Source organism: Coregonus lavaretus (assembly GCF_964263955.1).
Source record: "Coregonus lavaretus genome assembly, chromosome: 9".
Lineage (NCBI taxonomy): Eukaryota > Metazoa > Chordata > Actinopteri > Salmoniformes > Salmonidae > Coregonus > Coregonus lavaretus.
The window spans coordinates 20510801-20534332 of record NC_139996.1 but is presented as its reverse complement, the minus strand read 5'-3'; the positions used below and the strand labels follow the sequence as shown (position 1 = coordinate 20534332).

The following is a 23532-nucleotide window of genomic DNA, read 5'->3' as shown; positions in this document are numbered from 1 at the left end:
ACTGAAGAAATGAATGACTGCAGCTCAGACCATTGGGTCTGGGAAAGACACAAAAACGATCCATGGAGTTATAACTTATGAATGTGTGTTATTGACCTCAGAGTCAATGGAATGCGGGAGTATGGACAGGACTAATAAAGCATTAGTGAATTTGGTGTGATAGGTCATGATGGAGCTGAGTGAATAAGAGACGAAATCAAAGTTTTAGATCGCCGTCATCTGTACAATATGTGTCAGTGGTATGTTTGATGCTCACCTGCTGACTGTTGTCGTGCTCCTGCAGCGCTGCCTCCAGAGTGGCTGCGTTGATGCGGAAATCTCTGGACGTGCTCAGTTTCATGTACTGCATCAGGTTAACCTACACAACAATAACACCCAGACACCCGTTTATCTCATTGTAGTTACAATAATGCAGTGCCTTGGTTAGTTTTGGAGCTGGTCTGTTACTGAGAAGTGCCGATACAGCTCTATATCTGCTATTGTGTCTTCAATTCCAGATCTTGATTTGTCTGGTTACAAGTAGCTACACTCATCAATTCAATTTGAGACAATCTCCCATCCCAAAGCACTCCCATACATACCTTTGATTTCTTGGAGAGGGTGATTAGGTATTTCTCATACTGCTCTATACTGTAGATCAGGTTGGGAATGGCCTTGGTCTCACGTAGGAGTTTGGCCTTGAGAATGGGAGAACAGTACACATGGTTTTAGTTAGACCAAGGCTCAAAAGTTCAGTTGAAGTGATTTCTTTGCAAGTGTAAATAAAAGGTGTGTAACAGAAACTCCTTACCGATGCTGTAGCAGTGGTCTCCCCCTCCTTTTTCTTCTTCTTCTTATCATCTGCACCTCCTCCACCGGCCAGCTCACCACTCTGTAGGAAAACACAAATGTCAAAGGTCACAACAACATGAAAGAGCCTCTAAGCTAGAGGACAGTGTCAACAAGAAAGGTTTTATTAGCATTTGCACCAGGTGAAAGTCTATCCCTTGCTGAAAAAACAGGTGCAGACACTTAGTAAATCTTGCCCATACTGTCAAATGTCGAGGGCATAGAAACAAACGATGCCACCTGCTGGCAGACAATGGCCAGTGGAGAGGCTAGATTTCGTCAACATGAGGCTATACCTGCACGTAGGTGATGAAGGAGTAGCACTGTGGAGTCAAGTGAGAGCCGGACAGCTTGACCTGGAAATACAGGGGTATTAGGGATTTTAGTGGAAGGGGGGGGTGCACACACCTGGGGCTCATAGGACAGGTAATCCAGTAGTGTACATTGAGAGCAATGCTGCAGACTCACCAGCTTCTCCAGGCGTGCTGGGAGCAGGCTCTGCTGGCCTGAGCACAGTTGGATATACTGCAAAGAATAAGTATTGGGTCATTCATTTTAGAGGGGATATAGTAGGTAGGTATAGTAAAGTCAGACTTACGTATTTGACCAGGGTGGTGAGGATGGTGTATGTGGGTATAGATAAGTCAGACTTACATATTTGACCAGGGTGGTGAGGATGGTGTATGTGGGTATAGATAAGTCAGACTTACATATTTGACCAGGGTGGTGAGGATGGTGTATGTGGGTATAGATAAGTCAGACTTACATATTTGACCAGGGTGGTGAGGATGGTGTATGTGGGTATAGATAAGTCAGACTTACATATTTGACCAGGGTGGTGAGGATGGTGTATGTGGGTATAGATAAGTCAGACTTACATATTTGACCAGGGTGGTGAGGATGGTGTATGTGGGTATAGATAAGTCAGACTTACATATTTGACCAGGGTGGTGAGGATGGTGTATGTGCGGCTCAGCTCTCCCAGCAGTGTGTTGGTGCAGACCCCAGAGGGCAGGGCAGTCTGGATCAGCTCGTTCAGGGCCGTCAGGAGGGTCCCCAGCTGCAGCGTCAGCGCCTTCTCCACTGGGTCCTGCTGACCCGCAGCCTGGGTGGCATCACCTGGACACACACGAAGATGAAGGACAAAGATGGTGCATGCGTGTGCGCACAGAGGACAGGGACGGACAGAAAGACAGACTGGGGCAATTAACACATTCACATACAGGTTACACATATAGAGATATCCTCTCCCCTGCAACTCATCCTTCCCAGTTGAGGACTAGTCATGCTGTGTGTGTACCATACCAGAGCTGAGCTTGTCAGGGACCAACTGGCCTTTCTTCTTGGTGATCAGCCAGTCCACCTCATCCAATACTTTCCCCACCTGAGACAGCACCAAGAGCTGAAATAAGAGAAATAGGACATTAAAAGGTTAAGTAAGTAAGAATTTTGTCCACAAATGTACCGAAATGTATACTATACAGTGCATTCGGAAAGTATTCAGACCCCTTCACTTTTTCCACGTTACAGCCTTATTCTAAAATGGCTCAAATAAAATGTTCTTCATCAATCTACAGACAATACCCCATAATGACAAAGCAAAAACAGGTTTACAGATATTTTAGCAAATGTATTAAAAATAAAAAACAGAAATACCTTATTTACATAAGTATTCAGACCCTTTGCGATGCTTGAGCTCAGGTGCATCCTGTTTCCATTGATCATCATTGAGATGTTTCCACAACTTGATTAGAGTCCACCTTTGGTAAATTCAATTGATTGGACATGATTTGGAAAAGCACACACCTGTCTATATAAGGTCCCACAGTTGACAGTGCATGTCAGAGCAAAAACCAAGCCATGAGGTCGAAGGAATTGTCCGTAGAACTCTGAGACAGGATTGTGTCGAGGCACAGATCTGGGGATGGGTACCAAAACATGTCTGCAGCATTGAAGGTCCCCAAGAACACAGTGGCCTCCATCATTCTTAAACGGAAGAAGTTTGGAACAACCGCCAGACAAATTAAGCAATATGGGGAGAAGGGTCTTGGTCAGGGAGGTGACCAAGAACCCAAAGGTGCTTCAACAAAGTACTGAGTAAAGGGTCTGAATACTTATGTAAATGTAATATTTCAGTTTTGAATTTTTAATAAATTTGCACACATTTCTAAAAACCTGTTTTTGCTTTGTCATTATGGGGTAGATTGATGAGGGGAAAAAACAATTGTATCAATTTTAGAATAAGGCTGTAATGTAACAAAATGTGGAAAAAGTCAAGGGGTCTGAATACTTTCTGAATGCACTGTATATAGTTTTGTGATTAGTGAATGCCATAATGTAGTTATTTTGTTAAATACTTCTCTCTATTAACTGAAATCTTGCTTTTTCAAATCCATTTTAGCTGTCGTGCTAGGTGATTGGTCCGAACAGATTCACAAATCATGGGAATTTGTCACGCAATGCAGACCCTCCGAGGGGCCTGCTCCCTCCGTGGCTAAAGCCAGTGTGAGAAACGTGCTAAGGTACGTCTTGTAGATCTTGAAGTATGGGATAGGTATAAAAACTGTGTCTAAAATCCTGCCTAGCATTCCAAAAGCTAAATGGACATAATACTGTAAAGTTAACACCAATAATTTAATTGTAGATCTACACGTGCCTAGGGGTAAGGAGCTGGGGGTCGTGCCTAGGGGTAAGGAGCTGGGGGTCGTGCCTAGGGGTAAGGAGCTGGGGGTCGTGCCTAGGGGTAAGGAGCTGGGGGTCGATTAGGTAGGAAGGGTGAGACACAATAACACTTTGCAGTTTAAAAGGCAGGTAGGTAAGCGCCACTCACTGTTGTCGGTGCAGCGGTCTTCATGTTGACGATGGAAAAGTGAGACTGCTTCTCCACTTCCACATCCTGTTATTGGATAATAAAACCACAACAGTACGGCTACAGTAAGGCAGGATTGTGGTCAATTCAGCAAGAAATTGAATTTCAGTTTACTTCCTGAATTAACGGAATTTAAATTGACCCAAACCCTGCAGTAAGGCTATAGTAGCTCACAAACAGTTAAAGTTAAAACAGCACTGACATTTTCTCTCTGATCATAATGAGCTATTGTTTTGGGTCAAATACTATGACCGTCTGAAGGCTGTTGTCAGTGAGATTGCCTGTAGCAGTCTGTAGCAGTCGGTACCTGGTCGATGTCTCCCAGCTGACTGTGTATGTCTTGACAAAGCTCCCACAGCAGACTGACAGGACTCTTGTAGAGCACGTGCAGACTGAAGAGCAGGGAGAGCAGGCCTTTACTGAATGTTACGTCCTCTGGAGGGAGGGAGGGAGGGAAGGAGAAAGGGAGGGAAGGAGGGAGGGAGGGAAGGAAAGAAAGAAAGCGGGAAGGAGGGAGGGAGGGGGGGAGCGAGCGAGCGAAAGATTGAGGGAGGGAGGAAGATAAATAAAGAGGGAGGGAGTGAGTGAGGAAAAGAAAGAGAGGGAGGAAAAATGAGACACATAACCACTTCCCTTTCTATTAAATAAAGAACTCTTAGCAGCATTAATGCCAAACTGATTCTTGGGAACAAAAGCTCAGGCGTATGTTGTGACAGAATTCAAATGGCTATATTGTGTCAGTTCAGTCCAAATCTGCAGGGTTTTAAAACCATTTTAATCGAAATTGCAATATTGACATGTGCAATATCCATATCGCTAGAGGCTGCGATTATTTTTTTTAACACCATGAGTGTAACATTCAAATTTAATAAGGGTCCCCTGGGAAACTCTGACCAACACTTTGTTTCCTACAACTTCTACTGTAACTGGCCTTTTCATTAGTTGTCATGCCAAACAACACCAACCATAGAATCGGAATACACATTTTATTTATATGGTTCCAACAGTTCACCAAAGGGTTTTGATCTAAATCGCAAGTAAAATCACACTAGTTGGTAAAAAAAACAACAACCGGCAATTAGATTCTTTGCCCTTATCACGCAGCCCTGGGCCTAGGGTCCAAAACTGCAACACTTTACCTTGACTGTTGCCATTTACTCACCAAAGCTGGTCTCCTTGCAGATTTTCACAGTCCAGGTGATCATTTGAACAAACTGGGAGAGAGCAAGAGAGAGAGCAAGAGAGAGAGAAAGTGAGCAAGAGGCCTAGCCCACTCATCAGTCCTCACTGGCTCTATGAAGTGCACTTGGGAGGGTGCCTACCTGCTGGGAGGAGGGTTCTAGCTGGCGTGAGAGCACACTCAGGATGTTGACCAGGAGTTGAGCCTCCTTGCTGTTGAAGTCCTCCTCCCCTCTACTCAGCTGGGTGAACAGTGCCCTCTGTGGATGGACAGGGGAACAGTGTTAATTTTGACACTCTTTTTTAGATTTAGTCTAGTCTTAATCATTTTACTAAAATATAATTAAGTTTTAGTCACATTTTTGTAAATGCCCTTTCATTTTAGTCACATCACATTTGTATTGCCTCATTAAAATCACTGACTTCCATGTGCACAAACATACCCTTGTCCTACCAGCATATTTTTATGCATTACATTCTATTCTCTTCCCAACAGCAGAAATATGACAACATATATAGGGATATATAATAATTATCTGGCCATGTAAATGACTAATTCAGCCTACATAGATATTGCACATTACATTCAAAACAAACACACACAAGCGCAGAGAGCGAGAAGCAAAATCACCACCAGATGGTGCCACAAAGTATTGGCAAAGTAGTATGGGTTGCACCTCCGTCAGTCGGTCGTGTCATTGCCATTGTTATCAATGTTCCACAGACGCTGCAGACACATTCATGTCCAGAAGTAGAACAGGAGCTAATGACTGTTTCGCCCAGTCATGCAGTCGAGTCACTAAACCTCGAGTTCGAAACGAGTCCCAAGTCCCCTGTGCTCGAGTCAGAGTCCAAGTCCGAGTCACGAGTCCCTATGGCTGAAGTCCGAGACCCAGTGCTCGGGTCCTAGTCCAAGTGCTCAAGTCTGAGTCACTGGGTCCACATTAACTCAAAATAAAGTTATTTACCCGGTCAGATATAGTGTAGTGGCAAGATGAATTTAGTCAATAAAATGTTTGCTATCCCCTTTCCTTTTTTTCTGTGCCACGTTCTCGAACTTTGCAGACAGAAATTCCATGAATAGAGCCAACGTTATTCCTTTTTCAACATGTCAGAGGCATGTTTGCTAAACGCAGGATGCAATATAGCTAGCTAATGAAGTAACATGACTGAACAAGGTGTAGCCTAAACAAATGGTTAACGGTCCGGTCCGCAAATAGCATAGTTTTAGAATGGTCTGCGATATGCTTTATTAATATAAAATGCAGCTCACCAATGCACAATATAAATAAATAAATGTTGTGCCGGTATTATGGGTAATTTATTTTGAGCGGTAATGTCTCAAGACGTTTCCTGGGGAAAGAGGGAGACTTGGCTACAGAACCTGGCTATGAAATGCTGTGGGAAAAGTGGGAGGGTTGAGTGAGACTACAAATTCAAAGACAGCCTACTTTTCTAAACTCAAGGGAGAGAAAAACATAGCTAGACTGTTGTTTTACTATTTAACTCAATGCTGCTATTGTTTTTAATTTCGTAAAGCAGCTTGTGTTTCTTAACCAGGCAAAGGGTAGCTAACTAGAAGGCTGGTGGTGACTGGTTAGCTACCGGGAAGCAAGAGTCGCCTGCACGACGTGTATAATCAGAGCTGGAGCGGAGCCTGTTTGCCCACACTCATTGCTTGCTCCCTGCAGCTCACCAACTGATGTAGGCTGTGTGTGCCGGGTGTGGCGCGTCCTTCCCACTGCTGAACAGAACTGCGCTGAGCATCTATGCTGCTAATATTAATTGTGCTCATCACTGAAAAGCTCCCAATCTATGCAAAAACTCTTGTCCAGTCCACTTAGTTGTCAGAATGTTGTCTGAAATAATTTAGTCTCGTCTTAGTAAACTGAAATGTTTTGTTATAGTTTTTTCTGTGTCTATTTAGTCATTTATAGTCTTGTCAATTGCCACTGAAAAATAGGTGTTTGACAAATACTTTTGTCACTGTTGTTGACAAAATTAACACTGCGGGGGAACAGTCTGGCTCTCAGGCTACGGCGATAGTATTCTGACTTCATTCCTAATTTATTAGAACAGAATAATCTAGAATCTACCCAAGGTCACATCCTGTATACTTTAACACTTCAGTCACACCTGGAACTGGCGAATGTAGAAAGCAGTCTTCTCTGTGACGTTGGCATTCCCTGGCCCGTGATCACTCCCTTCCTCCACAGAGACATCTGAAAGGAAAACCACCACATTGTATGCGTTTCCAAACTGTTACGGACAGGACATCTGTTACTCACGATGGCCTTTGGAGCCAAAATCATATCTACAGGAACCGACTTTGGCGAGGAAGCCATTCACAATAACTTATTTCATTCATACAACTGACGAGTATGAATGAACAGTTCTGTGTGGTAGTTCAAAGTGTGGCCTTGGCCCTTAAGGAAACTCCCTGTTGTGAATACATTGTGAATGAGAGCTGTTTGGGGATTTTAGTTTTGTGGTCTCTAAGTTGTTTCATTGAACCTGTTCTGAATGTATGATCATGTGTTTTTAAACTGGAGCCATCTTCTTGGCCAGCTCTCCCTTATAAAATAGATTCTGTATCTCAAATGGGATATCCACTGTGGTTTTGCATTGATATCACTTTAAAGTATCTAATTTCAGGATTTTAGCTTTACAGAAGACCTCTGGTGTGACGCATTGAGAATGAGAGCAGTGTGTGTGTGTGTTTGTCCCACCAACGGCAGAAAGGAGCTGGGCCACCCTGGCTGGGTAGCGCTGCAGCCCGGTGCTGAAGATCCTCAGCAGGCCCTCCAGACACAGCAGGGACACACTGCAACGCTTCTCCTTCTTCCCAGCATCCTCCACTGCACACGGGATGTTGGTGTACCGCCACATCAAGACACTGGGGGGCGGGGGGATAAACCAGTTGAGGTCACAGAGAATCTGACCAGGTGATGCAAGAGATATTCTGACCAGGTGATGTCATAGAGAATCTAACCAGGTGATGTCATAGAGAATCTAACCAAGCGATGACATAGAGAATCTTACTAGGTGGTGTCACAGAGAATATGACCTGCTGATCTCTCAAATAGAATCTGACCTGGTGATGTCACAGAGAGAATCTGACCAGGTGATGCAAGAGATATTCTGACCAGGTGATATCATAGAGAATCTAACCAGGTGATGTCATAGAGCATCTAACTAAGCGATGACATAGATAATCTTACTAGGTGGTGTCACAGAGAATATAACCTGCTGATCTCTCAAATAGAATCTGACCTGGTGATGTCACAGAGAGAATCTAACCTGGTGATGTCACAGAGAATCTAACCAGGTGATGTCATAGAGAATCTTACTAGGTGGTATCACAGAGAATATGACCTGCTGATCTCTCAAATAGAATCTGACCTGGTGATGTCACAGAGAGAATCTAACCTGGTGATGTCACAGAGAATCTAACTAGGTGATGTCATAGAGAATCTAACCAAGCAATGTCATAGAGAATCTAACCAAGCAATGACATAGAGAATCTTACTAGGTGGTGTAACAGAGAATATAACCTGCTGATCTCTCAGATAGAATCTGACCTGGTGATGTCACAGAGAGAATCTAACCTGGTGATGTCACAGAGAATCTAACCTGGTGATGTCACAGAGGTGATGGAAGGTCTTGTCTGTGTTTTGTCCGTCGGGGCCGTCCGTGTGTCCAGTTTCCTCCAACTGTGTGATCTTTTGCAGAGCCACGCTCACAGTGTAACGCAGGAAGTCCCCACTGGAGCGCAGCACCGACAGAGCCTCCTCTCTGCTCTGAGCGCTGTCTCTGGAAGAACACACACATGCTTTCAGGTGCAAGACAGGCCACAAAACACACAGGTACTGTATGACTTTGAACTAAAATGTGGCACTTGTGTATGCAGCCTTGACAGGAAATACATTCCCCCATACACACACCTGAAGAGTGCAGTGAGCAGTGTGGACACAAAGCCCATAGACAGCAGGCTGCGAGGGCTCTTGCTGCTCTTGCCCTTTCCAGACTTCTCCTTCAGGATCTCAGACAGCTTGTTGTAGCGACTAAACAGCTCCAGGAGCTCCTCGAAAATACTCTTACTGCAACACACACAGTGTCATATTAAGGACAAATTCACTCACTGTCTCACAATGTAGCATATTATCCATCCCAGTTCTACACATCCTCTTGGTAAAACATAAGTTTAGTCAAGAGTTGAGAGCTTTGTCGCTTGACACATTGAAATAAAATAAAAATCATATTCAGCATGTTTCCCACTCCTTTACTTCACGCAGTACCAGGGACAGAGCATCCTGAAAATACTTTCCTAATATCTAAACATTGATTTAAGCATTTGAACACACAAGTTAATTATTAAAAACACTAATACAGTAGCTTCTCCCACAGATCCAGTGAGCCAGTCTTCTTCAGGTTACCTGTAGTTGGCCTTGGTGAAGTTGTATTCGATGAGCACCTCGTACACTCCCATCACCAGCACGGCGTAGATGCTGTTCTTCACCCCCACACTGGACGCCAGGGAGAACTCAGCTGACTTATCCTGGCGGGGGGGGGGGTCGCACAGAGATGACATCAATTCAGTCACTGAAAAGGCCGTCATTGTAAATGCTATTTTTTTCTTAACTGACTTACCTGTATGGATAAAGGTTAAATAACAATACAAATAAATAGAGCTGCAAGCAGCAATGAAAGGGGTGCTGTCTTATGAGCAGGCTGAAAGGAACCATTATACATCATCCCTCGTGTATATGTACAATTCAAGTTTCAAGTTGATAGAGCGAAAAGAAGTTAAGTTATTAGGGTTTAATTGAGGACACCATTTTGTTTTTTACAAAGATGCAATTTTCTCTCATATTTTGACGAATTGCTTAGCTTTTCTCGAACGTACTAGATAAAGACAATTAACAGTCCATTGGATGTACGTTTCATAAGACTTTTAACGATTTGATGAAAAATCCAATATGGCGAAAAATCTAAAATGGCGGACCTTACGGGTCCTTGAGGAAAATGTGTTCCTTATGATAAGAAAATGATATACCAAGTTTCATGGTTGTACGTCAAATGGGGCCAAGGGGCTGAGCCTTCCACTTTGAATGCTTATTACAGCGCCACCTATGGGCCAATTGGTGCCGTTTTTGGTGTCTGAGAGTAGTGGTGCTGATATACTTCTGATATTGCCAAAGTATACTTTTTTTTAACCAATCGGGCATTGAGACAAGTGCGAAAGTGCGAGAGAAAGAATTCCATCAGAAATAATAGGTTTGCTTGCTTGCAGCGTCGCTGTCAGCACCCCTAATAAAATACTCTACTGCTGTTCATCCTACCACTCAAAGTAGAAGCATTCCCCTCCTCTCCCCTTGTAAGATTTTCTTAGAGTTGACCTTTTCTACAGATTACACTACCACTAACCCCAACCTTAAATATGACTACAGTACTCCTTATGATAAATGAACCATAACTACATATGATAAATGTTTATTTGAGAGAGAAGGTTGAAAAAAGGCCCCTGAATGGCAGGTAGACTCCCAAAAAAGACAAAATGGCTTGTATGATACAGATTACATACTGCGACACATGTGGACCAAACAGGACTTGCTGCCTGAGGAAGACCTGTTTGCTGAAAATGCATTTCTGTATGCGACCTGCTGTAATATAATATGCGGATCTCAGGGCTCTACAGGGCTCTACTAGCATATGCGCCTAAATATTTTGCTGTGTGACCTGGAATTTAAATGTAGGAGCCAAGACAAATGCAGAATTTTAGCTGTTTTTCATTGTGCTCCTAAAGTTCTTTGTGTGCGTCTACATTTTTCAACTTAGGCGCACACATGCTCCTTGTAAAATAGGTCAGTGTAGATCCCTGGCGGCTCGTGGTGCCCCAACGCCCTATTAACACTCATGTTGGTGTTTCCTTTATTTTGTCAGTAACTGTATTTTTCTCAATATTTTTGTGAATAGTTTCTCTGCAAATGTATATTTGCACCGCTCCTAGTGCAATTATGAAGGCCGTCTGATACCTTTTATGTGTGAAAGTAAAGAGGTAGACGTGGTGTTACCGTAAATGATAGTCACAAGTTGACCAGTTGGAACACAAGTTGACCAATCATCAGATTGCATGCAGTTTATAACTATACAGTGCATTCGGAAAGTATTCAGACCCCTTTACTTTTTCCACATTTTTGTTACGTTACAGCCTTATTCTAAAATTGATTAAATTATTTTTTCCCCCTCAATCTACAAAGAATACCACATAATGACAAAGCAAAAACAGGTTTAGACATTTTTGCAAATGTATTACAAATAAAAAACAGAAATACCTTATTTACGTAAGTATTCAGACCCTTTGCTATGAGACTCGAAATTGAGCTCAGGTGCATCCTGTTTCCATTGATCATCCTTGAGATGTTTCCACAACTTGATTGGTGTCCACCTGTGGTAAATTCAATTGGAGATGATTTGGAAAGGCACATACCTGTCTATAGAAGGTCCCACAGTTGACAGTGCAAAAGCCATGAGGTCGAAGGAACTGTCCGTAGAGCTCAGAGACAGGATTGTGTCGAGGCACAGATCTGGGGAAGGGTACCAAAACATTTCTGCAGCATTGAAGGTCCCCAAGAACACGGTGGCCTCCATCACTCTTAAATGGATGAAGTTTGGAACCACCAAGACTCTTCCTAGAGCTGGCCGCCCAGCCAAACTGAACAATCGGGGGAGAAGGGCCTTGGTCAGAGAGATGACCAAGAACCCAATGGTCACTCTGACAGAGCTTCAGAGTTCCTCTGTGGAGATGGGAGAACCTTCCAGAAGGACAACCATCTCTGCAGCACTCCACCAATCAGGCCTTTATGGTAGAGTGGCCAGACGGAAGCCACTCCTCAGTAAAAGGCACATGACAGCCCGCTTGGAGTTTGCCAAAAGGCACCTAAAGGACTCTCAGACCATGAGAAACACGTTTCTCTGGTCTGATGAAACCAAGATTGAACTCTTTGGCCTGAATGCCAAGCATCACGTCTGGAAGAAACCTGGCACCATCCCTACTGTCAAGCATGGTGGTGGCAGCATCATGCTGTGGGGATGTTTTTCAGCGGCAGGGACTGGGAGACTAGTCAGGATCGAGGGAAAGATGAACAGAGCAAAGTACAGAGAGTTCCTTGATGAAAACCTGCTCCAGAGCGCTCAGGACCTCAGACTGGGGCGAAGGTTCACCTTCCAACAGGACAACGACCCTAAGCACACATCCAAGACAATGCAGGAGTGGCTTCGGGACAAGTCTCTGAATGTCCTTGAGTGGCCCAGCCAGAGCCTGGACTTGAACCCGATCTAACATCTCTGGAGAGACCTGAAAATCGCTGTGCAGCGACGCACCCCATCCAACCTGACAGAGCTTGAGAGGATCTGCAGAGAAGAATTGGAGAAACTCCCCAAATACAGGTGTGCCAAGCTTGTAGCGCAGGGTTCTTCAATTCCGGTCCTGGAGGGCCGAAACACTCACCTGGTGTCCCAGGTCTGAATTAGCCCCTGATTAGAAGGAGAGGATGAAAAACAGAGGTGTTTCGGCCCTCCAGGACCGGAATTGAAGAACCCTGTTGTAGCGTCATACCCAAGAAGACTCGAGGCTGTAATCTCTGCCAAAGGTGCTTCAACAAAGTACTGAGTAAAGGGTCTGAATAATTATGTAAATGTGATATTTCAGTTTATGTTTAATACATTTGCTAAAATGTCTAAACCTGTTTTTGCTTTGTCATTATGGGATAGTGTGTGTAGATTGATGAGGGGGAAAAAACAATTTAATCAATTTTAGAATAAGGCTGTAACGTAACAAAATGTGGAAAAAGTCAAGGGGTCTGAATACTTTCCAAATGCACTGTATATAAGATAATTTATTAGATAATATTTAAAGATCATCTCCTCCATCTACGGGACAAGGCCCTTACAGTGACATCTCCCAACAGTAACTATTTGTTGTTGTTTTTTACCTTGTATCAAACCTTGTATCAATATGACCCTATTGTACCCTACAGATCCGTCCACGTAATCTGTTAGTCCAAAGGTTTGTTCCAGCCACGTGTAATTGATAAATGACCTAATCAATTTATGATATCAATCCGCTGGCAGCTGGCTAGTGATTTAATTTATTGTGTTGCCTAGCAATGATTACTGCATCAAGAATTAGCTTTCCTGGTGGAGGGGTGAAACTACACGTTCTGGTATGAAAAGGGCTTAAAAATAATAATAATTGGGGTCATAATTCTTGCTTTCAATTTAAACCCTTTTATAAACGCAATAATACATTTGAGGTTCTGCGGCTTTGTCTCGTACCTAGGGACTGCATCAAGTTATGCCAATAATTGCAACAACGCACACCACTCTGTTGTGATCTTCACAAAGTTCAAACAAGTTCAGATCACCGCGTGCATCGATGAGGCAAAAGGCCTTGTGGTGTTATGATTCTGAACGGTCAGATAGCTAGCAACAATGACAAGAAGCTACCATGGGAAATCGTAGGTGGCTCGTTTCAGCTCGTTGTATCTTGTTACTGATTCCATGTCTTGTTTTGAGGTGTTTGACTCATGTCATTTTTAATGCTAATATGGCAAAATTCGCTAGCTAGTTAACCAACATCTGTAATGATGTATTTGAGACAACAAGTACTCATCGTGCAAATGTATGTTTTCAATAAACATTTGGAGACAAAATATAGTTTACATGTTGTCAACATGTTGCCCACGCATCGGTTTTGTTGCAACCAACCAGTCTATATGACCCCTGTAATGTGTTCCTGGAATAATACTACACACACTGTTCTATGAAAGTCACTACTCTGATACGCACCAGCTCAAAGTCCTCCAATTCACACTTGATCATCCGGCATGTGATGCTCTCCAGGATGCTCTGCAGCTCGGCCTGAAATCCAACCTCCTCTTCATCATCATCATCATCTTCGCTCCCGCCTGCGTTGGGCCGGGCTGACTGGCGCATGTCCTGGTACCAGAGCAGGCAGTGGACTGTGCAACTCAACAGGTGGGCCTGAGAGGAATAGGAAGCATCCATGTCTTGATGTTCTTGTGGACGTACACCACACACAAGCATGCCAGACAAGGGAGAGAGTAGCAGTATGCAGTAGAGTGGACTGTGCAGCCCACTAGTTGGGCCACTTCTGCACGCACGCACACACACGTGACATAATAAGTAAAAGTGAATACCAGAGGCTCCTGGAGGAAGACTTGGTCTCCTTGAGCACCAATGCATAACTCCAGCTTCACTGGGGGCAGAAGGTCCTGCTCTGGCTCATAGTACCGCCTCAGCTAGACAGAACACACATGTCAAATCACAATGCAATACACAGCATGTAATTACACCAGAAGAGCTCGCTCGCTCACACACACACACACCTGTGAGTGCAAGGTCTGCATGATGGAGCTTGCTAGTTGAGAGTTGCGGCGGAGGACATCATGGAAACCCTACAAATAAGGCACACATGACAACCTTGTGTTAGAAGATATACTGGAAACTTTCAAATGCAACAACTTCAAAGATTTTACTGAGTTACAGTTCAAAGAAGGAAATCAGTCAATTTAAATAAATAAATTAGGACCTAATCTATAGATTTGACATGAATGGGCAGGGGTGCAGCCATGGGTGGGCCTGGGAGGGCATAGGCCCACCCACTTGGGAGCCAGATCCACCCACTGGGGAGCCAGGCCCAGCCAATCAGAATGTTTTTTCCCACAAAAGTGCTTTATTACAGACAGAAATACTCATCAGCACCCTCCCCCTCCCCCTGCTCAGATGATCCCACAAGTGAAAAAGACAGATGTGGAGGCCCTGGGATGGCTTAGTTACACATGGTCTGCAGTTGTGAGGCTGGTTGGATGTACTGCCAAATTCTCTAAAATGACATTCGGGCAGGTAGCGTTCTCCTGGCATCCGCCAAATCCATATTCGTCTGTTAGACTGTCAGATGGTGAAGCGTGATTCATCAAATCAAATGTTATTTATTTGTCACATAGACGTGTTTAGCAGATGTTATTGCGGGTGTAGCGAAATGCTTGTGCTTCTAGCTCCGACAGTGCAGTAATATCTAACAAGTAATATCTAACAATTTCACAACATATACCCAATACTCACAAATCTAAGTAAGGAATGGAATTTAAGAATATATACATATATGGACAAGCAATGACAGAGCGGCATGGACTAAGATACAGTAGAATATTATAGAATACAGTATATACATATGAGATGAGTAATGCAAGATATGTAAACATTATTAAAGTCACTAGTGTTCCATTTCTTAAAGTGGCCAGTGATTTCAATAGGCAGCAGCAGCCTCTAGTGTGCTAGTGATGGCAATTTAAAAGCCTGATGGCCTTGAGATAGAAGCTGTTTTTCATTCTCTCGGTCCCAGCTTTGATACACCTGTACTGACCTCGCCTTCATGATGATAGCGGGGTGAACAGGCAGTGGCTCAGGTGGTTGATGTCCTTGATGATCTTTTTGGCCTTCCTGTGACGGGTGCTGTAGGTGTCCTGGGGGGCGGGTAGTTTGCCCCTGGTAATGCGTTCGGCAGACCGCACCACCCTCTGGAGAGCCCTGCGGTTGCGGGCGGTGCAGTTGTCGTACCAGGCGGTGATACAGCTCGACAGGATGCTCTCAATTGCTTGGCCACGCAGTCATGGGTGAACAGGGAGTACAGGAGGGGGCTGAGCACGCACCCTTGTGGGGCCCCAGTGTTGAGGATCAGTGAAGTGGAGATGTTGTTTCCTACCTTCACCACCTGGGGGCGGCCCATCAGGAAGTCCAGGACCCAGTTGCACAGGGCAGGGTTCAGACCCAGAGAACGCATTTCCACTGCTCCAGAGTCCAATGGCGGCGAGCTTTACACCACTCCAGCCGATGCTTGGCATTGCGCATGGTGATCTTAGGCTTGTGCGCGGCTGCTCGGCCATGGAAACCCATTTAATGAAGCTCCCGACGAACAGTTGCTGAAGTTTCTTCCAGAGGTAGTTTGGAACTCGGTAGTGAATGTTGCAACCGAGGACAGACGATTTGACGAACTGACTAGTTGGAAAGGTGGCATCCTATGATGGTGCCACATTGAAAGTCACTGAGCTCTTCAGTAAGGCCATTCTACTACCAATGTTTGTCTATGGAGATTGCATGGCTGTCGATTTTATACACCTGTCAGCAACGGGTGCGGCTGAAATAGCCGAATCCACTAATTTGAAGGGGTGTCCACATACTTTGTATATATAGTGTATGTACTGTACATTCAGTCTTATAACACTTATCAGCCAAAGCTGACTTTGTGTAGCCTGGTCCCAAATCTTTTTGTGCCATTTTGTTAACACCTATGGTCACTGTCTTGTGATGGTCATTGGTACAAACAGATCTGGGACCAGGTTAGACATTGTGGTGTGGGGGTTCCGACCTCGTAGAGCATGAGTCGTACGTCGGCCTGCTGGCCCAGACATCGGCGCAGGCTGCTGAGGATCTCCAGGCAGAAGGCCTCGTTGGCAGCAGAGTTGTAGCGGGAGTGGACATCCACCTGGACCTGGGCACAGGACAGGACACGTCACAGATGAATGGACCCATAGAAATTCCCTCATAACGGCTTGAATACATAAATGAAAGTGCAGGGGTACACTCAGTGTGCACTCAGTCACTGTGAGTGGTGGTAGTGATATAAAGACACTGATATCAGACAGACCGAGACACACACACACACACACACACACACACACACACACACACACACTCCACCTGGCTGGAGGAGATGGCCTGGCTGGCTTGGCTGGAGGCCATGCTACCCAGGACCCGGAAGTTCTTCAGCAGCAGCAGGAAGCCCGTCACCGCAGACTTCCTCCCATCCAACTGGCTGCAGGGGTCACATGGAAGGAAAGATTAATTGAATATGAGCCCAGGGGCCATATGAATCAAGTGTCTCAGAGTAGGATTGCTGATTTAGGATCAGTTTGTTTTTTTACATCACAATGAATAAGACAACATTGACAGGGGTGACCTGATCTTAGATTAGTACTCCTACTCTGAGACGCTTGATACATACGACCCCATCTCTGATCAGAGCTATGTCTGGTTAGGCCAGAGGGAGGGAGAACTTACCTGGAGAACATGGCCTTCCTCAGAACGAGAATCAGAGCATCCTTCATGGACATACTGACCTTCAGCAGGGGCTAGGGACACCACAGAGAGAGAGATCACACAAGCAGCCCCTACACTGGTGTGTGTGTGTGTGTGTGTGTGTGTGTGTTACCTGGACAGCCTTGAGTAGCCCCTGCACGGTGGCCAGTGGCAGGTAGGACAGGTGGTCAAACGTCTCTGTCACCTTGGACGATGATTCCAGGAGGATCATGGGAGCCGAGACCACAATGTCAGAGAGGAGATCTGATGATGTAGATGAGAGAGAGAAATCAGACAACATCCAGAAACAGTCCCTAGCCCCAACCGTCTGGACGCGTGGAAATCTGAGAGGATTGGACATGTGTATGCAAAATAGCAACAAAAGAAATACACCTAGCCCATCAGAGCGCAAGGAGAACAAGATAAGTATATTTACCTATGAAATGAGTGACAGGGGAGGCTGTTTTTGTGACCAATCGGTTCAGGACTTGCTCCAGAATCTCACCCCTGATTGGCTCATGCGTCTGTTCAAATAAACCAAAGAAAGTGGTTGAAATATCAGATGAACAGGAGATATCATTGCCTGTTACAGCACTGTAATATTATAGCCTGGTTAAACCAGACTGAATTCTGCGCTCACCATTGTTTCACTAAGCGTAATATTCAGTCTGGTTTAACCAGGTCAGTCATAATAAAATCAGCTCTTTGAAAGGCAACTGGGGATCAGAATCATCCAAAATCAGACATAGTGCTTCAACTGAGAACTAACAAATTGATCATAATCAGTATAATGACACTAGCATGTGGCTGTCACTTCAGATCCTGTACCTTATATAATCTATTCATTAATCATCATCAGTCTACATTAAATGATCCAGAGGATGAGGCCATAGCCACCGTACCTTGAAGCCCTCCAACAGGACCTGTCCCCCCAGCCGACAGGCCTGCTGTGTGGGGGTCTTGGCTGTGGCGTTGGCCCCCTCAGTTGTAGTCTTCCCGAACGGCCCCGCCTTGGGGCCAAAGGCGTCCATGAGGATGAAGCCCAGTTGGACCAGCCCCTGGGTCACATGGTCCCAGCCAAACACACTGCATGGGTCAGAGGTCGGAGATAGTGCCCTTAGTTACCACACTAGTATCTGAACGTGTCTGTAGACAAACACACGTAATCCCCCTGAGGTGATGCTGGAGTAAGAGTGCTGATCTAGTATCACTTTTCTCTTTTAAATCATAATGAATAAGATTATATAGACAGGGAGGACCTGACGCTAGATCAGCACTCCTACTCCAAACGGCTTTTTGAATATGAGTCCTGACCTGTTCTTGACAGTGTCCAGGATCATCTGAGCAAGGCTGCAGCGCTGAGGCAGCAGGTCCTGCAGGAACTTGGAGCCCTGCTGCAGCTGCTCATCCTTGAAGCACTTAGTGATCGCTCCCTTCAAGAAATCAAACAACTACACCACCAGGGAGGGAGGGGGAAGGGAGAGGGTAGGACAGGGAGGGTTTGGAGAGAAGGGAGGGTGAGAGAGGCTCTTTCCCTAATGGTTTTTCCATGATTCCTTGCGTACAGTCTCTTCATTGGAGAAGTAGTTCCAAGCTCCTTCCCCTCTAATCTTCTACTCCAATGCATTTTGAGAAGCAGGCAAAGAGAGGACGCGAGGAACATAGGAAAGACAAATTGAGAAAGATCATTTTCTTTATTTTTGTGATTGGAGGTTGTCTGGGTTCCTACCTGCTCCTCGTAGCGTTGGATCCTGGCCACCGAGAGCAGCAGAGCGATGCTGAACGGACAGAGCTCCCCCTGGGACCCCTGCAGAGGACAGAGACCAAACACACACACACACAGTCAATACTGTCTGAGCACCATACTGAACATTATTCATCATACATACAGGTGACTGAATGCTTGAATATCTGGATAATAACAATTTTCAATTTATACACAATTTAAAGCCTCACTCCAAAAGCAGTATGAACAGCACACCAATGATGCCATAGTTCAAAAACACCCCTTCTTTATCATTACTGTCATTCTATTTAAGGGGTGGGTGAGAGTGTATCTGGGACCTTAAGGCTTTTCAGGAACTCCCTCCCCAGTTCATGGTCGAGCCGCATGGCAAAAACGATGTGCAGGATGGCTGTGCCCTCCACATGCCTCAGCTGGTCCTGAGGAATGGACTGAACCTCCACGTCCATACTCCTGTGTGAGTGAGTAAGTGAGTGAGTGAGTGAGTGAGAGTGAGTGAGAGAGTGAGAGATCGTAGTCTTCTCATCAAGGCAGTTCACACATAGCTTGTCATTGAATTAGACATTGTGGTTTATTGGTGTGTCATAATGCTCACTCACTCTCCATCTTTCTGTTCCTCTTTCTGGCGAAGATCCTGCTCTTTAAAGTAGCTGATGATTCCTTCCAGGACCTGTTTCTTACAGCCCTGGTAGACAACATAAACACAAGAGGTTGTTAATTCAGCAAGCTATGTGGAAACATATAGGACATTGTACATATACATATTGTGCATACAAACAGACACACACACACCTTAGCAGCCAGCAGCAGGAGCTGGTAGACCAAAGGTGGGATCTCCTGCAGGTCTAGTTTGAGGAACATCCTCAGGACCTTCTCGACAAGGAACTGCAGCTCCTCTGGGGCCAAGGGCACATCCCTGGAGAGGATTGTTTAAGGCGGGGTGTAGATGCACTCATTAACTGTGTGCCAATGCACTCATCGACTAACAAACATTTTGAATTGAATATTGAAACCAAGTGAAGCTCAAGTCTTTCAGGTTTACCTGAACATAGTGGTCAAGTGGATCACACACTGTGGGTCCCATCTGTAAACACAGAACAAATACTTGTCTAGCATTGACCACAAGCTCTGTGTGCCATATCAGTGAGCAAACATGTCTCCCTGAAGTACATCCAACTGTTTACATCAAATATCCTTACATGAAATATATCCCTCTTAACAGTGCTCTGATATGAGACTATTATAACAGCACCTTAATCACAAGCCATTATAAGACTGGTGTCAGGATCTGAATTAACAGTGTGTATGATAACCCTTAGAAGAAGAGTGTCACTCAATCTCATGAGGGAGCTGACTAAATGTCATTTCCATTGTAACCCAGGACCTTACCTGCTAGTGACAGGAACATTGTTTTAAAAAAATCGAGGTACATATCGGGATATAATTTGACGATAAATCGCAATATTATTTTTGCGCTAGTCAGCTGTACCTGCATAGCTTGCTCTCCATCTTTTTAAATAGTGAGATAATTTGTTTCCAGCACTTATTTCAATGACTGATCAAAACTCGTGTTCTCAAAGCTCCCTCTTGTCCTTCTGCAGCAGACATATGGTGAGCAATATGTTTGGAACAATTAATCAAAATAAAATTGCAGTATTGAAACGCAATATTTATAGAATCGTGAGAATCTAAATACATAAAGCTTTGATCATTTGAACCAGCTGTGTAGTGTTAGGGCAAAAACCAAAATGTGTACCCCTTGGTGTCCCGAGGACAGAGTTTGGGATATACTGCACATACACATTTTTCAACCATTTTCCATCCTAGAAATTTGGAATAAGCAAAGGCTTTGATTTCTGCTCAAACAGATGGAAAATGGGTCTTAGAAAAACATCTACCAGAAAAAAATTAAGTCTTAACAAGTATTAAAAATACATCAAAACACAATAATGTTGAAGTAAAGACCACTGCCAACTAATATCAACACATATTTAACTTTGGATAAATGTTTCTGCCTTCTGTAAGTTTAAGAAACATTGCCTTGTGCCTTAATTCCGGTAACAAAAACCCACTTATCAAAGATATTTTCTAATTTCTCTTCCTCATGAGAGAAGGTAAACCTATCAATTAGTGTTTTTACTGATATCAATTTTGTTTATTAATTATTAAGTGATTAAAATGCGAAATTCCGTTACCAAATCGGTAATTTTTCTGCAATTGAATTGGCTACAATGGGAAATCATAGTAGCGACAAACCACAGTTGGGTTCACAAGTTTGAACAGCACAGTAGAGTACAGTAAAGAAAAGTAGACTATAGTTCAGTACAGTAGAGTTCAGTATAGTACACAGTAGAGCACACTATAGTTGAGTACACTATATATAATGTACTGTACTCAACTGAACTTTGATGTCCAAACTTGTGAAACATAGACATCTATGATTGGTTCAGATTTGGTCTGGACCAACCAAATTTCGTCTTGTTTGGGGGCAAAGCTCATTAAAATAATAGCCAGTGTGTATAATAATATCCAAATATGCAAAGGAGGATATTGCATATTTATACATTTCTGTACCTATTTAGGATACATCACCATGAAGAGAATGACATTCATATCCATAATTTTGCATTTCTGTGTAGTACAGATTAGGGACCCATGATGAAATTTCGTTACCGCAATTCCGTTACCAGGTGTAAATCCATTTCACTTACTGTAGTTCAATAACCAAAATAGATTTTTTCTAAGTCAATTGTGTCATGTCAAAGCTGACACCCCATTCGCTCTGCAGACATTGTTGAATCTTAATTCAGAGCAGATATTTAACTGTTTTTGGAAAATGTGGACACATAAAAAACAGAGTGAGATTTTACCGAAATTCTGATACCAAACTTGGCATCTGCACAGTTCTTCCAGTAAATGTGTTTTTGTAAACGTTTCTGTCAAATTGTTCAAAATAGTCCTTGTGCATAGAGTTGTATAGTTTGTTCAACTTTGAAATCAATGGTTTTTGTTTGGCACACATAGTAAGTGAAAAATCTGAGTCTCAGCGCAATTCCGTTACCGTGGAATTGCCCCCCTATTACCTGCTGGAGCAGAGGCTGTTGATGAGCTGCTTCTTGTACTCTTCACCACTGAGCTCACCTGTAGATATATCAGTGTAGAAAATAAAACAATTTATGGTATTGAAATTAGGGTACAGAAGACGATTTAGACAATTCTGTAGGGTCAGGTTTCTGCATTTGTGGTTTTGAGTTTGGTTTTGTACCTTTCCCATAGGACAGAGCCTCAGTGGCAGCCAGGGCCGTGAGGACTGTGGGGAAGAGTTCCAGGGATTTGCCACTGCCCATCTTGCCTGACTTAATGGCATCAACGAAGAGAGACGCCAGCTGTGCCAGGGAGGGGCCAGGCAGGTTGTGGGCCTAGGATGAGAACATACAGGGACAGCGTTATTGGAACAGATGAGTCTAATAATCAATATCAAACTACTTAAGTTTAAACATGAAAGAAATGGCAGAAACAACCAATCACCGGTTTGTGAATAAATACATCTGCATAGCCTAATTAATGGCCCGCGCAAAACAACCTTTGTAAGAAATATCACTGTACCTCTAGCATCAGCAGTCCAATGACGTCTGATGCCACTTCTGTTTGGAGATCTCCAGACTCACACAGTGGGATGCAGTGCTGGTACAGGAGCAGCCTGCGACTCGCACCCTCTGGGGAACTGGGCGGAGAGCCTGAGAGAACACACACACTTTGAGACACCATACTCCAACATTGCCGAGGCATCCAAAGGAAATAACATGGGACAATGACAACGGCATGGGTCATGGTGTCAAAATAGTTTTTTATATCACACATGGTTACCTTTGAATATGGATTTGACCATGGCTCCAATGTCCTTCCCCTTCAACGCACTGTTTGTGACCACGGTGGTCAGCTGGAGAGAAAACACCCCAGAAATTATTCAAGAGTGGGTTAACTAGTTTAGCCTGGTTGCCACTGTTTCTGCTCTCTTATGGAAACTTCTTATGGGATTGACATGGCATGACAATGACAGTTGGCAAGATGGCACAAACAGATCTGGGGACTAGGTGATATCTAGTTAGGTACAAAGTAGTAAAACAATGTCTAAATTAATACATTATTGAGATATAGTCAAATTAATAATGTGTATTACAAGATACATTATCATAATTATCATGATTATGAAATAGTGTGTTGTCGGGTGTTGGGAAGAATTGTGTTGACTGGTAACCTGGTCATCAGTCAGGGATGAGAGGTACTGCTGCAGCTCAGGGATGCTCTCTCCACCAGACAACGAAACTATCTTCTCCATCATGTCAGCTCTCATGTTGGACGTCTACAGGTCAAAGAAGACATACACTGCAAATCAAATCAGAAAGTGTATGACACAACGTTCAATAGGGTGTTAAATTATAACAATGTTGACTAAGCTAGCTAGGTACACCACTGCCACTTACTGCACTTCATAACAATCATTGGCATGAAGCTAACTAACGTTACCTCTTAGGGCGGCTAGCTAGCTATCGCGTCCAGTCGTGTGACAAAAGTTATTGAAAGAACTTTCAGATGAAACTACAATACAACCACTTTGGTCGAACATACCTTTGCGGGTCCTAATTGTATGATATCGAGTTAAACTTTTTTGGGACAAGTTCACGGTAGCTAGCAAGCCATCTGCTACTAACGTTTCGGAGTCACCAGCAAAATGAAATTCCCGGTTGTCACT

The 23532-nt window shown here is 44.0% G+C and overlaps 1 protein-coding gene across 1 annotated transcript in view; it reads right to left on the bottom strand.

Moving 5' to 3' along the window:
- fanci (FA complementation group I) overlaps positions 1-23532 on the bottom strand; it is a 24561-nt gene extending 1029 nt beyond the window's left edge. Inside the window, exons 1-37 of the mRNA XM_084169212.1 lie at positions 23409-23532; positions 23038-23165; positions 22647-22719; positions 22386-22516; positions 22045-22198; positions 21863-21920; positions 19822-19863; positions 19572-19695; positions 19379-19464; positions 19100-19232; positions 18765-18842; positions 18350-18486; positions 17938-18121; positions 17472-17559; positions 17169-17299; positions 17018-17088; positions 16658-16772; positions 16326-16448; positions 14287-14355; positions 14098-14199; positions 13727-13921; positions 9313-9434; positions 8821-8976; positions 8510-8689; positions 7606-7772; positions 7013-7098; positions 5020-5136; positions 4860-4911; positions 4005-4132; positions 3659-3724; positions 2134-2230; positions 1763-1947; positions 1297-1353; positions 1125-1184; positions 791-871; positions 582-677; positions 257-358 (exon numbers count right to left, since the gene is read on the bottom strand). Coding sequence (XP_084025338.1) covers positions 257-358; positions 582-677; positions 791-871; positions 1125-1184; positions 1297-1353; positions 1763-1947; positions 2134-2230; positions 3659-3724; positions 4005-4132; positions 4860-4911; positions 5020-5136; positions 7013-7098; positions 7606-7772; positions 8510-8689; positions 8821-8976; positions 9313-9434; positions 13727-13921; positions 14098-14199; positions 14287-14355; positions 16326-16448; positions 16658-16772; positions 17018-17088; positions 17169-17299; positions 17472-17559; positions 17938-18121; positions 18350-18486; positions 18765-18842; positions 19100-19232; positions 19379-19464; positions 19572-19695; positions 19822-19863; positions 21863-21920; positions 22045-22198; positions 22386-22516; positions 22647-22719; positions 23038-23133 — 3942 coding nt within the window. The 5' untranslated portion in view covers positions 23134-23165; positions 23409-23532. The remainder of the gene's footprint in view (positions 1-256; positions 359-581; positions 678-790; positions 872-1124; positions 1185-1296; positions 1354-1762; positions 1948-2133; positions 2231-3658; positions 3725-4004; positions 4133-4859; positions 4912-5019; positions 5137-7012; positions 7099-7605; positions 7773-8509; positions 8690-8820; positions 8977-9312; positions 9435-13726; positions 13922-14097; positions 14200-14286; positions 14356-16325; positions 16449-16657; positions 16773-17017; positions 17089-17168; positions 17300-17471; positions 17560-17937; positions 18122-18349; positions 18487-18764; positions 18843-19099; positions 19233-19378; positions 19465-19571; positions 19696-19821; positions 19864-21862; positions 21921-22044; positions 22199-22385; positions 22517-22646; positions 22720-23037; positions 23166-23408) is intronic.